The sequence below is a fragment of the Pleurodeles waltl genome, chromosome 1_2 (assembly GCF_031143425.1).
Source record: "Pleurodeles waltl isolate 20211129_DDA chromosome 1_2, aPleWal1.hap1.20221129, whole genome shotgun sequence".
NCBI lineage: Eukaryota > Metazoa > Chordata > Amphibia > Caudata > Salamandridae > Pleurodeles > Pleurodeles waltl.
In genome coordinates this window covers 1,231,957,087-1,231,974,922 of record NC_090437.1, presented here as the reverse complement: position 1 = coordinate 1,231,974,922, position 17,836 = coordinate 1,231,957,087, and the positions used below count along the sequence as shown (strand labels likewise).

General features: G+C 45.6%; 1 protein-coding gene across 2 annotated transcripts in view; it reads left to right on the top strand.

Moving 5' to 3' along the window:
• The window catches only part of LOC138250038 (charged multivesicular body protein 3), a 331,776-nt gene that overhangs the window by 61,879 nt on the left and 252,061 nt on the right, over window positions 1-17,836 (top strand). The window contains exon 3 of one of the 2 annotated variants that reach the window (XM_069204403.1): window positions 16,228-16,343. The exons of the other annotated variant lie outside the window; for it this stretch is intronic. Coding sequence (XP_069060504.1) covers window positions 16,228-16,343 — 116 coding nt within the window. The remainder of the gene's footprint in view (window positions 1-16,227; window positions 16,344-17,836) is intronic. 2 annotated transcript variants of the gene reach the window in all.

The following is a 17,836-nucleotide window of genomic DNA, read 5'->3' as shown; positions in this document are numbered from 1 at the left end:
TCAGAGGGATTCCGACCAGAGGGCATCGCCACCATCGCTGATACCAATGCTGCAATCGTCTTGACACTGACCCAGTCTTCGTGTCCCTACGGAGTCTGAGATAGAGACCTCATTCGAAGGTAACGAGGGTTGGGGGCTCCTCTCATGGACATGGCTTTGGCAGATTAGGTTTAGCAAACCCAGCTCTCCTTTAGGTAGGAGGTTAGGCCTATTCTCATTAGGGTATTAGAGCATATTCCATCTCGTACGTATATATATATATTTCTTTCATATATTGCAAAAATGGTGGGGGTCTTTATAACCATGACTCTCTTCTTCACAATACTGTTGCTTGGTATATTCATTATCCTAATCATTTCAGTTCATGCAACTTATCGCGAATGGCAGTTATGTTAAATAAAAACTATTATAACTTCACTGCATCTGTGTTATTGCCTTTGTTTGTATGAGACATAATAAATCTGTGAGAAAAGGGTAATTTCCGTTTAACCACGACAACCCTGAGATATCTTACTTTGAGTCCATGCGTAAGCGACTGCTACAAATCACCTTTTACTAATGTGTTTCTGGTGAGGTACTGCTAGTGAGCCAGTAAGGTTTGGACAACAGTTACAACTAGTTGTAGGAAGAGACTTAGTCACCTACAAACAAAAGTACTGTCATCCTGAGACCAGCAGTCTTGCTCAGAGCAAGAGTCCAAACTACGACATGGCGCCACCAACAATGATGTTTAGGCACTAATTTACGGATACCCTGACTATCACTGTCTCACAGACAACAGGTACCCTAAGTACCATTATACGGAGACGTCCGTGGTCTTTGGGAGAATCCTCCTCAGCTGAACAGGTAACACCTCATTAAGCTGTAGATTGTTCGAGATCGAACTCATTAAAAGGAAAAACTTCCCCTATTTTTTGGTGTTCCGTTTCTCTAAACAACTATGGCTAATACCATAGACATTCCTGCGAATGCTAGACATGCACTTACACAACATTTATTAGCGCATGGCCTTACAGAAGAGGGCGGGGATGTTACTATGATTATAGAAGCAACTGAAGCATACCAAACAGAGACTTTTTACAGTTGGGTCACCTTTCCTGAGGCTGACCAAAGAACACACACATTTCACACATATGACATTGCAAACATACCTGTACGGTACGAAGCATACCAGTATCATGAAATTTCGCTCACATATCAAGAGCATCAGAACTGGTTTGAAGGCGCCCTACCACATGTACTACGAAGCGTGAGGCTAGGTCCTTTAAGTAATGAGGGACCTACATGGCCTATGTTTGCCACATATACACCTCACCCAGGCATACAGAATATGCCGATCGCAGATTTACGAGTACTATATAATGAATTAGTGGCATTATATAGACGATTGATTCAGTTCGTAATGCGGACATTGAACACGACACCAGCGCGTCCAGCACCGCCAGTAGCTGGTGGTTATCAATTGGCTACTGGGATTAATCCACAAGCAGTGCATACTATTATGGGTAAAGTGCCCACGGAATGGGAAAAAATACAGTTCTGGATTGCCCAGAAAACAAATCAGCTGGAAGCTGTGTTCCCCCATACGGGGCCACAGGAAAAACATAGACTGCTCACTATATGCTTGCCGTTTGGGATGGTTCCCTCAGTGGATGAATGTGCCACATGGGGTACAGTCTTCGCTGCCGTTTATACTATCACACATGGTACCCCTACACTGGCCAATTTACCGGAAGTGTTAAAACAAATACAAAGTGAGCATGGGGCTGCACCGGCCCTGGATCTAGGGATGAAATTGATGCGTAACTTTGGCGCTGTCTCCTCGATAATACTAAGTAATATTAAAGGGGAAGCGGTGGCACTGGCAATACGCCAGCGTCTCCGGGAAACTCCAAATATGGAACAAGAGAGACAGCTGCCGAAAATAATTTCCGATACCTATACTAGTATAGGACGGGATAGTTTGGGAGCCAAACCTAAAAAATTGGAATTACCAAGTACCACCCATAAGGAAGGTACAAGGCAGGCACAAGAGGACTCACACAAAATTCACACAGCACAGCACTTATCAACAATATAGTGCGTAAAAAATATAAAACTACATTGGATATATCTAATGGGTTTTTCTGCCAGAATTTAGCACATTAAAGTAGGGACCGAAGTGCTTTTTCATTTGGCTCTCAGAAACGATTTTGTCGTTTACCCCAAGGCTATAAAAATAGCCCAGGACTGTTTTCAGCCCGTGTGACATCAATTTTGCACGAGCTTGATTCCGATGCATTGTCCTATGTGGATGATATCTATCTCACTGACAATGCCCTCGACATTCATCTTGCGAGGGTCGATCGGATCATTTTGGGATTTGCAGACCTCGGTTATGAATTTAATTTTAAGAAAAGCAAGATAGCCTTTCTTAGTGTATTGTTCCTGGGATATGAGCTGTCAAACGAGGAGAAGAGCCTGGCCCCGCACTTCCTAGAAAAGTGTGCTCAGCTACAGCCACCGAACACACTTAAGAAATTACAGTCATTACTGGGTTTCTTTAATTTTGGCAGAACATATATTCCAGATTATGCAGAACGCACCAAACCACTATATGACTTAATTCAGCCCAACTTTTCTAGCAGACGATTGTCGATTGAACACACACACACACATCCTTAGGGACATACAACGGGACATGCTAGAAGCTAAACACTTATACACACGTGACAATAAAACAAATTTGGTCATCAGAATAATTGCTGGTGCCCTTGGGTTTACCTATGTCACCTTTAATGAGGGTGACACAGTGCCGATAGCATACAAATCACACTTATACTCCAATGCTGAAAAAAGTTTTGCACCTACAGAAAAGATTCTGACAGCAGTTCAGATGGCCGTCATAAAGGAGAGGCCACTTGCCCAAGGGAAACGCATTATTGTTGTCTCCCCGGTGCCGGCCTTGGAGGCTGTCACTAAAGCGAGCATTCCAAACGCTAAGGCATTACATCCACGCTGGATTCAATGGGCAACGTCTCTGACCGCCACTGATGTTGATTATGTGTTTGACCCAAGACTTCAGACACAAGAATTTCTCCAGTATGAACAGGAGTACCTCGCTCCTCTACATATCTTGCCAATAGACAGTTATAATGCCATCATTTATACTGACGGGTCGGCACAACCGGCTGTAGGTACTAAACATCAATACTCGGCGGCTTGCGCAGCCGTGTGCGGGATATTGGAAGACAGAGTTTTCCATCCTCACAATACCTACACGCAGACCTTAGGGGACTGCACAGCCCAGTTGGCCGAGCTAAAGGCTCTTCTTCTAGCACTCGAACATACTGAGCTAGGAACACGGACTTTGATCGTCTGTGATTCATATTACTGCGTTCAGTCATACAATGATTATCTCAATCATTGGAAACTGAGCAGGTTTAGAGATTCTAAAGGGAATACCATTAAACACAAAATGTTGTGGGGAAGGGTGGCTGATCTTAAGGATAAGCTACCATGTGTCCATGTAGTTCATACATTGGGACACCAACGTGTGGGAATACACGTTGCCGGCAATACATTGGCTGATGAAGCAGCCAAAGCATCGGTAGCTACGGCTTCTGTGGCTGCAGTGACTCGTTCTCGGACGAGGTTGGATAATGAAATACTGATTGCCGTTAAAGCTTCGGCTGCAGGCAAGACCCTTCCGAAAGGATACCCTACGAACTATACTTACCATATCAGTGCACAGAATGTTGCTTATACAACGATTCCTGGGGTAGGTGATCACGTAATCCCCAATAAAGACCAGAGATTAGAGCTGATTACAGCCGCACACGAGGGTGTCGCTTCTGCACATGCTGGTATACAGGCCACTATAACGATTCTACAACAACGATACTGGTGGCCTGGTCTATGCAGACGGACTAAACAGTATGTCCTTTGCTGTGACATTTGTCAGCAGATTAAGGGCTCAAATATCAAACGCCCTCCGCAGACATCCCTCTTAGTGTCAGACAAGCCACTCCAATGTGTGTACCTGGACCATTGTGGTCCCTCACAGCCAGATGGTGCATACAAATACATTTTAGTGGCTGTGGATTCCTTTTCTAGATTCCTGTGGGTATGGCCACAGCGGTCGGCTGACGCCCGGACTGTTATAAAAGATTTGCTGATCTTTATCGGTACATATGCGGTTGCAGCATTCCATTCGGACCAGGGCCCTGCATTTGCCTCTAAAGCTTTCAGGGACACCATGAGAACGATGGGTGTTGAACTCCATTACTCCTCACCATACCACCCCGAGGGAAATTCGGTCGTGGAGAGGCGGAATCGTGATCTAAAGCAGTTCTTAACAGCTCGAGTATTAGGTTCAGGCCGCAGTTGGTTACATCACCTCTATGGGGTCCAGAGAGCACTGAATAATCTGCCAAGACAATTCTTGGGGGGGAAAGTCTCCATATGAGGTTCTCTTTGGGATACCTATGTATGTCCCTGATCTTGATGCCCCTGGTATGGTGGCTGCAGAAACACCATTTGAAATAAAAGAACGTCTCACTGTTTTACAGGAGCTTCAACAATTCCGTGATGATAAATCATCTGCGAGTGCTGCCACCCTAGGAATAAGGGAATTGGCTAAAAAACTTCGACTGGCTGGATTCCTAACATTGGGGATCTGGTTCGTGAGAAGATCGCTGTGAAAAAAGAGTTCGGTCCATCGTGCAGAGCACCTGTACCGGTCTTGGGAATCAAAGGAACCAGAACTGTCATCCTTCCACCATTGTCTGGTTCTAAATCGAACAGATTCATCTCCATTGATGACATCAAATTACACCATGTGGCCGATTCTTCACAGTAGACCAGGAGGTCCCTTGGGTAGTTCCCGATCCCCTCTCACTACCCAACAGGACATCCATCTACATAGTAGGATGAACTTCACTACTACTGACTATGCAACTATGTCAACTGCTGTTCCGGACACTTCCTCGACCATGGGGAGGGCAGAAAATGAGCTTTTGTTGGTTCCAGTAACAACTTCGGGGACCCCCTCGCTTCAAGATTTGGCTGTATTTTACACGAACACTTCCACGACTAATGACGTTGTCTATCAAGAACCTCCAGGAACGGTGGATCAGAATTCAGCGGGTCCTGTGTTTGCAGAGACTTCCTCTGGCTATTTCATTGACATTGATGACTTTTCTTTGGATTCATCTTCAACGGTGACTGAAAAACTTTCGATAAGTAGTAAGCTGTATCGATGGCTTAAGAAGAACTATTTGATTTACCCATGGAACTATCTATGGTTCTGTCTGACATTTATTGCATTATTTTTATGGATTGGTTTTGTGACTGTTTTTTCTTTTTACTGATTAATGGTCACTATATTGCTGATCGCTCCTCTGTGGAGCCTGTTGATGAAATTTTAACACCACATCATTCTTCCCATAAGGTCCGACGAGACTTGTCCCCTCTAAATATCACAGCTATACCAATTACCGATGGGATTGTGTGGGACAAAGTTCCATTCGATATATGGGCCTACAGAGATTATTCAAATACCGTATGTGTTCAAAATTTCAATGTCTGATGTTATTACACCTAATGTTGTCTCTGATGATTGGGATGTCCAAACAGTTGATTCAATGCTGACTGAAATGAAGGACTATTCCGCTTTTGGAAGTGATGATGTATATGATTATACAATGAATTATGGGGAAATGTTCTGCTATTACAATTGGGGACATCACTACCTACACCGTGCAACTAGATATAGGCCTCTCTTGAACTACACACAATGGGAACATTGTTCAACACCACAGGTGGGGAGTCCAAAGTATTACAGCGACAAATTGACATATTTTTCTGGGCATGATACAAAGAAAGCAGAGTCGTATTATTTTAAAATACCTCCGGCACAAATTAGAAAACTTTTGCTAACAGATACGAAATTGATTTATTCGGATCGCTTTGTTTCCCGGCTCTCGCTTGAGGGTTATGAATATTGGAAAGATACTATTGACTTGAAAAGTGTATGGGGGACAAAAGATTGGCAGATACAGGGTAGGGAGGCTTTGTTTCGAGCGTGCCTGATTCCTGTGCAAATGATTTTCTTAAATGACAATATTGAGCAGACATCTTGTCTGGGGCTAGCAAAAATTAAAGAGCTGAACACGCCCAGTATCCCTACTCCGACTAAATTTAAAGATTGGCAACACTTTCTTAATGTCTCAGAAGACAAGCTAGATGCTATGGTTAAGGATGGTACCTATAATTCTTCACTTTCCCGTCCTGGCGGGTGGTTGGTATGGCCCACCGACACTGATGAGTGTCAAAGGCGTTTCTTGAACTCTTCAGGGGTTTTTTCCATTCACAGGCCTGACCCTCGCTTTATATCAGGTCAACATACAGGTATAATTGCAATATACAGTGTGGGTAAGCTGTGCCAGCAATGGGTGCAGACAAACACGTTAACAGCGGTTAAGCAACACCTGAACACTCTTTCTGACAGTATAGACTTACAGGATTTTCTGTTGGGTCCTAGGAAACAACGCTCTAAATGTTTTTTATATGCTATGTCCAATGAAATTTGGAAACTTTCCCACATTGAGGCTGCTGCACGTTTAAGGCAACTGGATAAGGAGAATTTGGAAAAAACATTAGCTGTTGTCGACAATGGCATGAATACGCTGTCCAACCGGATTTATTCACTAACGAATATAGTGTTGTCTGCTGTTGATATCACTCAGACTGACTTGTCCCGGTTATATCATGGGCAAACACAGCTTAGTTCCATCATACAGCTGGGTTGGACATTGCAAACACTGAAAAGTGGCCACATTCCATGGAAGTACATTAATGGGAGTGAACTATTCTCTGCTTTTAATTTTTCCGGGGAACAAGAGACAATGGCTAAAAGGGAGGCTCGTTTCACCCTGCTTCAAGTAGAAAAATTAGATAAGTTGCCCTTCACGGTAGCAGAGAGTCCTTCAACTATCTGGCTCTTGCACGGCATTATTAATTTACCGATTTCGACCTTTCGTTTCTCGAGCTGCCTGAAATATCTTGCGGTGGGACGATATGAGCAGCTAGGAGATAGCTTTATTAAGGAAGAGTGGGAGTTGCCCTTTGACTATAAATGTCTGAACGGTGAACAGGAGGTCTTTCTTAGCGGAAGTGAATGTGAGACTGCTGTTCGTCATTCTATGATATGCAAACAGGTGTCCCTTCACGGTCTTTGCAATGCGGTGGTCGCAAATTTGGCCTGTTTTCTGAAGGGTACTCCCGTCCCCTTGATTCGTCCAGTGTTTCATGTACTTTCCAATGGAAGTTATGTTCTACTGAACGATGAAAGCTGTTGCGGCTTGCGACCTGGAGTTGCCTACGCAATCTCAGTCACGAAGGTCGTTACGTGTTGTGGACATGTTTTGTTTCCCCCCCACACGTGAGATACAAGTATCTGAAATGTGGCCCCACATTGATACTGTTAATGTGAACAATGACAAGTTGAGTAGACTAAAGGCGCTATTGTTTCAGAAACAGGTCGCCTTGACATCCGCAAAAGATACGTATGCGCTCCAGATTGCGAGATCATCAGCCGAGATACAATCCCTTTTAAGTACCGATTTCCCCAAACACTTTGGAGAGCTGGTATCCAGAATATTCAATGCTTCAAGCACCACTGGGATTGTTCATTTCTTTAAGGCTGTCGGGTCTGGTTTTGTGTCCATCTTCCAGACTGTCTTCGGAGTCATCCCATCAGCCATCCATTCTCTCTTTTCCAGAGTGTTTGGTGGCTTTCCAATTATTTTGGCTTTAATTGGCGGACTGCTACTGCTATTTCTTCTGATTCGCGGTGGTTGTTTCTTTCCAGCAAAACAGAGCGATGGAGCCACTCCCGCAAACCCCACTGTGCCATGAACGCATGGTTCGGATCTTCGGTACACCTTTGCTGTTGGAACTGGAGTTTGACTGGTCGTTGTCATTCCGACCTCTACTATGGTGTGTACAACCGGTCTTCCGCTGCATATGGTGTCTCTTTGAACATCTGCCTATGGTCTGTCTTGCTGTTGCACCGACATCTCCTGTGGACCGCGAACTGCTGATGTCCCCGATGAGGGTTCATTCACGGTCATGCCCCTTGAGACTGAGGTTGCTCCGCGAGGCCACCTATGAGCCTTCCGTTATACGATCTAACATGGATGAGGACACTACAGCGAGTATCGATGCACCGGTGAATGTGGCTCACTTCTGCTCTGTGGATCCGTTTGTCCGTCCAGCAATAGATTTCACTTCAGATGATGTTGACTCATTTTTTAGATCATTGACTGATGACTTCGATGACATTCTTCAAGATCCTGCGTATAACACATAATTTGATGAGTTTGCCTACCATTTCCCGATTCCAAAATATGCAATTATACTAAACGTTTGCTGTACTTGTCATGGTTGATATTAACGTCTCTGTATGTATATTTAGATTTTTAACACACAGCGGTTGTTTTATTATCAACATCATTTATTAGCTTGTTTTTGGCTTTTTAGTTCAGAGGTAGCTTTTTTAGCGTTTGGGTTCCTGTACCTTCATCATACCTGTTACGGCAATGGGGAGGGTGTAGTGAATCCTAGTTTGTTTTAACGGGATAACAGGAGTTAGCTTAGCCGTAGGCTTGTAAACTCGTGCCCCCGTCACCTAGTGACTTTTAACCTACTTAGCTTGCTCTGCCTTAGTCCATTTAATTATTTATTTCCTTTAAGATGGCGGCCTTGTTTATAGTTAGGCCACTTGTTATGAGTTTTATTATCAGTGTCACTGCGCCAAGGCGTCAAGATCAAGCACGAAAGACAAACAAACAGTATGTGTTCACACTTAGGGATTTTCCCCTCTCTATACTTTCGAGGGATTGTTGATATTTGCCGATGTTGATAATTGCCGTCCCGAGCATGCCTGCTATCTATTGTTTTGGAATACACCTACGTCAGGGGACCTTGTAGATCTGTATAAATACATCACACTTCAGACAGATAATCAGAGGGATTCCGACCAGAGGGCATCGCCACCATCGCTGATACCGATGCTGCAGTCGTCTTGACACTGACCCAGTCTTCGTGTCCCTACGGAGTCTGAGATAGAGACCTCATTCCAAGGTAACGAGGGTTGGGGGCTCCTCTCAAGGACATGGCTTTGGCAGATTAGGTTTAGCAAACCCAGCTCTCCTTTAGGTAGGAGGTTAGGCCTATTCTCATTAGGGTATTCGAGCATATTCCATCTCGTACGTATATATATGTATTTCTTTCATATATTGCAAAAATGGTGGGGGTCTTTATAACCATGACTCTCTTCTTCACAATACTGTTGCTTGGTATATTCATTATCCTAATCATTGCAGTTCATGCAACTTATCGCAAATGGCAGTTATGTTAAATAAAAACTATTATAACTTCACTGCATCTGTGTTATTGCCTTTGTTTGTATGAGACATAATAAATCTGTGAGAAAAGGGTAATTTCCGTTTAACCACGACAACCCTGAGATATCTTACTTTGAGTCCATGCGTAAGCGACTGCTACAAATCACCTTTTACTAATGTGTTTCTGGTGAGGTACTGCTAGTGAGCCGGTAAGGTTTGGACAACAGTTACAACTAGTTGTAGGAAGAGACTTAGGGGGTCATTCTGACCCTGGCGGTCTATGACCGCCAGGGTCGCGGATGACGGAAGCACCGGCAACAGGCTGGCGGTGCTTCATAGCCCATTCTGACCGCGGCGGTAAAGCCGCGGTCAGAAAACCGGGGCCGCCGGTTTCCCGCCGTTTTTGCCCCGGCTGGGCGAATCCGCCATGGCAGCGCTGCAAGCAGCGCTGCCATGGGGATTCGACCCCCTTACCGCCAGCCTGTTTCTGGCGGTTGTGACCGCCAGGAAGAGGCTGGCGGTAACGGGTGTCTTGGGGCCCCTGCACCGCCCATGCCACTGGAATGGGTAGTGCAGGGGCCCCCGAACAGGGCCCCGGCCGGCTTGAAAAGCGCGACCGGTGCAACTGCACCCGTCGCACGGCCGCAACACCGCCGGCTCCATTCGGAGCCGGCTTCTGTGTTGCAGGCCTCCTTCCCGCTGGGCTGGCGGGCGCTAACATGGCTAGCGCCCTCCTGCCCAGCGGGAAGGTTGGAATGCCGGCAGCGGTCTTTTGGCCGCGCAGCGGCCAAATTGCGGTTCCCGCCTGGCGGGCGGCTACCGCCGCCCGCCAGACTTGGAATGACCTCCTTAGTCACCTACAAACAAAAGTACTGTCATCCTGAGACCAGCAGTCTTGCTCAGAGCAAGAGTCCAAACTACGACAAGATGAGCACGTTACTTACCTCTGGTAATGCCTTATCGGGTAGAGACCTTATCTGCATGCAGAATCCTTATGGACTCTCCCATCCTCTACTGTCTGCGAACCAGTTCAGGTGTAAGGGACGCCCTTTTCAGGGCTTTATTCTTTTCCACGCCAGTGGTCAGTTCTCATTGTGGTTCCGCCCTCCTGGCTTGGAAAGTCATGAAAGTAACTGATGTCAGCGTACGGATGTGGCCCCTTTATAAGTCCCTGTATAGGCACATCACTTCCAGGGCAGACAATGCCGACTGGAGCCGAATGACGCCACCTACCAGCATGCAGGGGTAGTGCTAAAAAATCTTCTGGAGCCAGTCTAATGCCTGTGGATATTCAAAGGTTATGAATCTGCGGCCAGATAGAGTCTTTAGCAGATAAATTATTTCCGCAGGTAAATAACTGTTCTTTCCTACCTTACTTGAGTAAAGTCACTGAGAAAACCAAAAAGTCCAACTTGGATCTAAATGATCTGGCTAACTTTCTGCCTATATCTTCACTGCCTTAATTAGATAAAATCACAGAGAAAGACAAAATGTCATGGCTTTAGTGTGTAGGGGAGAGCACAATCTTCTTGAACCTTCACAAGGAGAATTCAGAACAGGTGAAAGCATCATACTTGAGTGTTCTGTCTTTTGTGTCTGATCTCTGCCAGTTGTGTTCTTTAAAACTATTGATCATCACTTCCTGGCCAAAAAGCAGGCAGAATGGGGAGAGCTTAGCCTTGACCCGCCATTACAGGCAGTATGTGTCGCCGGCCACCACCGTCACCACAGCCCCAGGGGTTCCCAATGAGGCTCCCAGAAGGGCTCCAGTAGATTTTATGGAGTGGCGAGGTGGTCAGATCCACATCACCACCTCTCCAGGACATGTCAGCTTCCTAGAAGGTGGTGAAAGGAGAGCAGCGGTTAAGAAGCTCAGGAGAGTCCACCCGCCAACTTGGCTTTTCTAGGCCATGCCCTCTTATTTCAGAGCTTGCAGCTGGATCACCAGTGGTACACGGTCAAGTTTCTTTTAAACAGAGATGCTATTATTCATAGTACCAAGTACTGATTGCAGGGGCATGAAAATCAGTCAGGAAATTGGAGCATGTGATGCAGAACGTTAAATTGTGGAAACAGGAGCTAGTAACTGAGGCAAGAGAGAGTGTGTGGTTGAGGCACAATGCCAAGTTCTGCGTTGTTTTATCAAGAGTAGGGCACGTATCAGTAAATGTGCACCTAGAATGGAGACATGCTGCAGGTCAAGAGAATTTCATTTTCCGTGATTTGAGATTTGAAAAGTTGAAAGACACCAACTATCTTGCCAATGGTAGTAATGTGCAGTTTGTCATAATTTGCTTTGTTATACCTTTCTCTAGGAAGGTTACAATGTTAGATGTTCATTAAAGAGGTATCCCTACAGAAGATTGTTGCTTTTATAGGGAAGTAAGTGTAGGGATGGGGAAGTCTTGGGGGGCGGGGAAAGAGGGTTTGTTCTTAGGGCTTATGTTCATTTTATTCCACTTAGCTTTGTACTACGTCCATCCGAGAGGAATACACTGTTTCAATCCCTCCTGTACAGAGGTATCCACCACCACCATTCACTGTAAGTACTTTTGCCGAAGACACCCCCTGTTGACCCTAGAGACAATCTGCAGTGGTCACTGATTACTCTATATCATACACACAAATGTCTTACTCTTTCGCAGTTTGTTAGTTGCCTTTTCGACCGCATTAAGGGGGCGCGGGGGCGTGTCCCAGTTTCTGCAAAGACATAACCCACTTAGAGGGTTACAACTGTCCTTTCCTTGTCTACAAAGATTATGATAGGGTGCTCCAAGCGAGTCAGACTTGAGGTTCTGGGGGGAGGGTTGAGGGGGAGGTGTAGCTATCCTGCTTCAAAAATCCTTACCAATGGCTATACCCAGGGTCATACTTGATACATTATGCATATTTATGCAGATCTATTCTGTTGGGTGGCACAATGGACAGGGCCCCTTACAACTTACTATGTGTCTACTTCCCCCTACGTTGCACACACTACACTCATTGCCCTATGGAATTTGGTAGCTGTGCTCCTGCAGAGGACGATGCTTCTTGGGGTGTGGCGGGGGCCTGAGCTGACGGGCCTAGGCAGCATTCCAAAACAGAGTCGCAGCCCAGCAGATTGGGTGAATGGCCTCAGTCTTAGTGATGCCTGGCGAATATGGCATCCTCATGAGCATGGCTTCACTCGTACCGCGACCACCCATTGATCACTGTCCCACATAGACCAGACCATTTGTTCCTACTGGCAAACAACCTTATTCAAAGCTCTGGCTCTCATATCCTACCACGGGTGGGGACCATATGAAATCTTTCCAAGAGGCCCATCAGACCATGCACTGGTCCTGCTCCCGTTTGATATGTTACTCAGAGGCACCTGCCCTATGTGGAGGCTTAACGCCTGGTTCTTACAAGATAAGTTTGTAGAACATCTACTACAGGAATTTCAGTTTTACGTGAGGCTGAACGAGGGCCTAGTGGCCTCAATAGGAACCTTCTGGAAAGCAGGGGTGTGACCTGCTCCTATGTTCAAGGAGCTGACTATGAGAAACAACAGTGAATTGCTGAACTCAAAACCTCAATAGTGTTCACAGAGCATAGAGACCCAGACACATTAAGCGAGCCGAAAAAACGGCATCTAGATCTTGACAGAACCACCTTATGCCAACTAAGTCTATATGAGGTTTGAAAATGTTGGATGGCCTCTACACATCAGGTTTATGAATGGGGGATAAATCCAGCAAGTTACTGCACTGGCTAGGTACCCACCACTCTGTAGCCAGAGTAATACTTCGCATTTTGGGTGATGCAGAGAAATGGGTCAATGGTTCTGGTGAGATGGCCGCTGTATTTGCCCGCTGTTATCAGACCTTCTATGCTCCAAGGGTATGGCCTGCCTCGAAAGTGACCTCCCTCCCAGGTTGAGGGAATCCCTTTATCTCGCCTGTCCTCCACGGAGAAAAAAACCTTGGATCGGGAAATTACGGCAGAGGAAATAGGGGAAGCCCTAGCAAATTTAAATCCAGGCAAAACCCCAGGACCTGTTGGTTACCCAGTAGAAAGTTATCTCATACTTTGCCCGGACATCATCTGATCCCAGCTGAAATGATATGCCCATGCCGCCAACAAGGGCCACTTCCCTGCCGACATCGATCAGGCCACTCTAGTAGTCTTACCCAAGTCTCACAGCACATGACCTTCATGAACCTCTTTTCGACCCATTTCCGTTATCAATAGTGAAGTTAAAATCTACGGTAAAGTTCTGTCAAATCGGCGTCTGACTGTCATTCACTCCCTGGTCAACCCCGACCTGTGTGGCTTTACTCTTTGCTGAAGCACCAGCATTGTATTCGGAGGGTGCTTGCTGCTCTCTCCCGTATCAAATAGCTGGGAGGTTCCACGGCCCTCCTCCTAATAGGCTTTGAAAAAGCCTTCAACAATATCGACTGGTCTTATCTTACAGAGGGTTTACAGAAATTACAGGATTACAGAATTACGATATGGAGAATCATTTTCCAGTACCTTGGGATGCACAGATCCTGAGAACCTAAACTGTCCTGGAGTCTCAATCTCGGCCCTGTGACACGACAAGCGCGCAAGGACATTACACGCTGGAACGCCCTCCCACTGAATACCTTTGATAGCGTTGCACTATTCAAAATGATGTTTCTCTCAACGTTTCTCTATATCCTCCAAAATTACCCTTCACACATTCCAAAATTCTCTTTGATTCATTCCTGGCTATGGGACGTAAATTCATGTGGGTGGGTGGCACTTCCATGGCCTTCTGGAAATGTACCCCGAAGATAACTGATGGTGGTCTTGCCATGGCTGATATATGCTTATACTATTGGGCGACACAGCTTCTTCCATTTGACTGGCTGCCTGGGGTATGGGATGACCCTGCCTACAGGGGTGAATTGGCCATTCTAGGACCAGATAATATCATGCCCATCCTCTACGAGGGCCCCATCCCACACAAGTTTCCATTCCATTCCAGTTTGGTTTGTAATGCATGGTTAATAACCCGTGAGGGTATGCAGGTGCTGGTATCTGTTGCTGCTGAGATCACTCGAACAACTGAGTGTGGAGCCCTCTTCTGAATTCAAGTACGGAGGGTGAGTTCCATAGGTGAGTGGGAGGCTGTTCCAAGATTTTGCATGATGTAGGTAAAGGAGCATCTTCCGGCCTTGCTGTGATGTATGCGGGGTGCAGACAAGGAAGAGAGAGGCAGAGCGCAGGTGTTTGGACAGGAGGTGGAAATTCAGTCGGTGGTTGAGGTCCTTGGTTGTGGAGGGCTTTGAAGGCATGAACTGGCATCTTTTGTGCAAGGCGAGCCAGTGGAGCTTTCTGAGGTGGGGGGGGGGGGGGGGGGTTAGTGTGAGTCTGCCAGAGGTAACCTAGGTGGCATTCAAAGGATGGAGGGCAGCCCTCCAATAGATGAAGTTGAATCAGAAATTAATGAGGAAAGCCACACTTTGGGAGGGGACCTCTTTATCCCAAGTATCCTCACTGGAGGGATTCTGGGGTTAGGATTCCATAAGCATTTCAAGAATAGACGATGTCTAGGGTGAGGACCATATGAAATCCTTCCAAGAACTAGAATCAGAATTTCAAATGCCGAACTCACAATTTTGCTGTTACTTGCAACTCCAACATGCCCTACAACCTTACCAGGAAATGCTGGAGGATATTCCAGGGTACAGCTCCCTAGAAAATAAGATCTGTATCAGCCCCTTAGATAAAGGCGGGGTTTTGAAAATCTGCAAGTTCCTGTTTATACAATTACCTATGTCCTTAGATAATCCGGAAGGCCAAATGGGAGGCCTGGGTGAGGGAATTGGACGAGGAGTACAGGAGACATGCCTGTACACCTCACCGAAAGTTAGCAATTTCTGCCAGACTCTGCCTCGTGCAATTTAAGTATTTGCATCAGGGTTATATGTCACCTTTCTGGATCTGGAGTGAAGGAATCACTGATTTGCCTACTTGTGCCCCATATGGGGGATATCTTCCATGTTGGTTCAAAATGCCCGGTGACATAAACCTACTGGACTGCTGTGAGCCCAGGTGTTGCATTACTGGGTATTCTTGACAGTGTGAGTAGGCCCTGCGGAGACAGGATACTGATAGGCCAGGGTATGCTAATTGGCAAGCGAGATATTGCACGAAACTGGAAAGCCTCCATGGAACCTTCAATAGAGGTGTGGACCAGAAGCATGGACTGGTGTGGTAAACTCTAAGAAATTATCTATGTGGCACAGGGATGTCCCCATATATAGGAACGTGTTTGGAACAAATGGTGGAACTACTATGATCTCAGAACCCAGTAAATCCCTGAATATTTATATTGGACATTTTAAGACACTCTGTGGTTCTAGAAATGTGTTCAAAGGGAGGATATAGATCAACCCATTGTGACAATATTGATATACAGCATAAATGTTTTGTTACTAAAATGCAAATAATATATTTCTATTAAAGCTGTGAAAAAAATAACCTTGAATTCCCCTACTCCGTTCTTCCTCCAATAGCTACCTGTAGAGAGGAATATTCACCAGTGTCCACAAAGCAAAGTGTGCTCAAACTACTGAATTCAAGTAGCACAAACGGAGACATGTTCCTAGATTCTCCAGCCAAGCTTTTCACCTAATTTTTACAGTGGCCAGATACTGTTCAGGAAGTAGAGCTTTCTCTGTCGAATGCAGCTAGATTGTGGAATTCAATGCCCCATTATTCATCAGATCAAGTTAAATGCCAAATAATATGTGTTTGTGAAGGTTATTATGCTGGCATGCTGTCTTCAGTGTTTTGTTATTTCTCTAATTGACATCCCATTATTTTTCCATCCTATTAGGTGGTTGCAAATGATCGAGCCCCTCTGGCAGGCAAAGTCCACTGGGAGAAGATGGTGAAAAAAGTGTCGAGGTTTGGTATACGGACAGGCACTTTCAACTGCTCCAGTGATCCCACGTATGTTTTATCTCAGCCACTGAGGCTTTGCTCTTTAGTATACACATCTTTTAGTTATTTCTTTACTACTTATTTGCCTTGATCTGTATTGCACTTTATACTTGCAGTATGTGCATATAAAGGGGAATGAAGAATGAACATGCTTGTGTACGTATGTTGAAAATTAAAAGAAAACCGATTGGAAATGCCTCTTGGTTAGTCACCTAAACTAGGGCCAGATGTATCAAGCTTTTTTAATCCTCGCAATGGGCCAATTCACAGAATCTGCCATTTGCAACTGCATAAAAAGCAGTTTGGTATGTATCAAACCCAAAGTGCAATTCGGTCACAGGTTACCAAATCGCAATTTTGGCTTGTGATCAAGTGGCGCTTTGGTAATTGGAAGGGTCTTCCTTTCCAAATACTGAATTGGAATGGTATTTGTTAATATTTTGCAACCAAATTCCAGTTGCAAAACATTAATAACTTACGGACTACAGAAGTGTAGTGGTAATGCATTTGAAAATGGGAAGGGGTCCTGCTTCTTGTCATCTGTATAAAGTATATATTATGGTGTAGCAGTACTAGAGCTTCATTGTATGTAGGTTCGCAGGTGTACTTGTATAGCTCATATCTAGCTGGGAAGCATCTGAGCTTCCTTAGACTAAGAATCCCCTAAACTGACCTTGTTCTCTCCTTCCTCCTCATCTTCTTGGCAGGAAGAAGTTAGAGGGTAAAGTGGAGGCATTATTTTCAAAGATGGAACCTTTGGGTGTTTACTCTAGGATAATACTAAAAGACATGGGGACACGGGAAGACAGCACCTGAAAAATTGTGATAATAGCTGATCTCACAGTTGACACGGGAATAAAGAATGAGCATGCTTGTGATAACTGATTTTTCGCCATTGTGCTCATTTCATCAACTGAGTCTTTCTCTGTGATGCTTATAATGACAAGGTGATTGACAGGAGCTTGGTCAGCTATGGAGCCCTCCTGTCAGCCACCGACGACATCCGATTACTTTTAGACCGCGGCCACACCGCAGCTCTTGTACTCCTCGACCTCTCAGCAGCCTTCGACACGGTCTCCCACAGCACTCTACGCACCAGACTCCACTACATAGGAATCCACAGGAGTCAACTGCGGAGCCCTCTAAGGATCCTCACTGACTCCCACACTGTTCAACGTATAGATGGCCCTTCTCGCAGCCATCGTCAGAAGCCACGGTATGAACATCGTGTCATATGCCGATGAGACACAACTCATTGTTTCCCTCACTGAAGACCCGGACACGGCCAAAAGGAACTTCCACTCAGGAATGGAAGCTGTCGCCACCTGGATGAGGGAGAGCTGCCTCAAGTTCAGCTCTGACAAGACTGAGCTCATCATCTTCGAAACCGCAACCTAGGCATCATCCTCGACTCCTCCCTATCCATGACCCGCCAGGTAGACTCAGTTGCCTCCTCCTGCTGGCACACACTCTGCAAACTTCGGAAGAGCTTCTGTTGAATC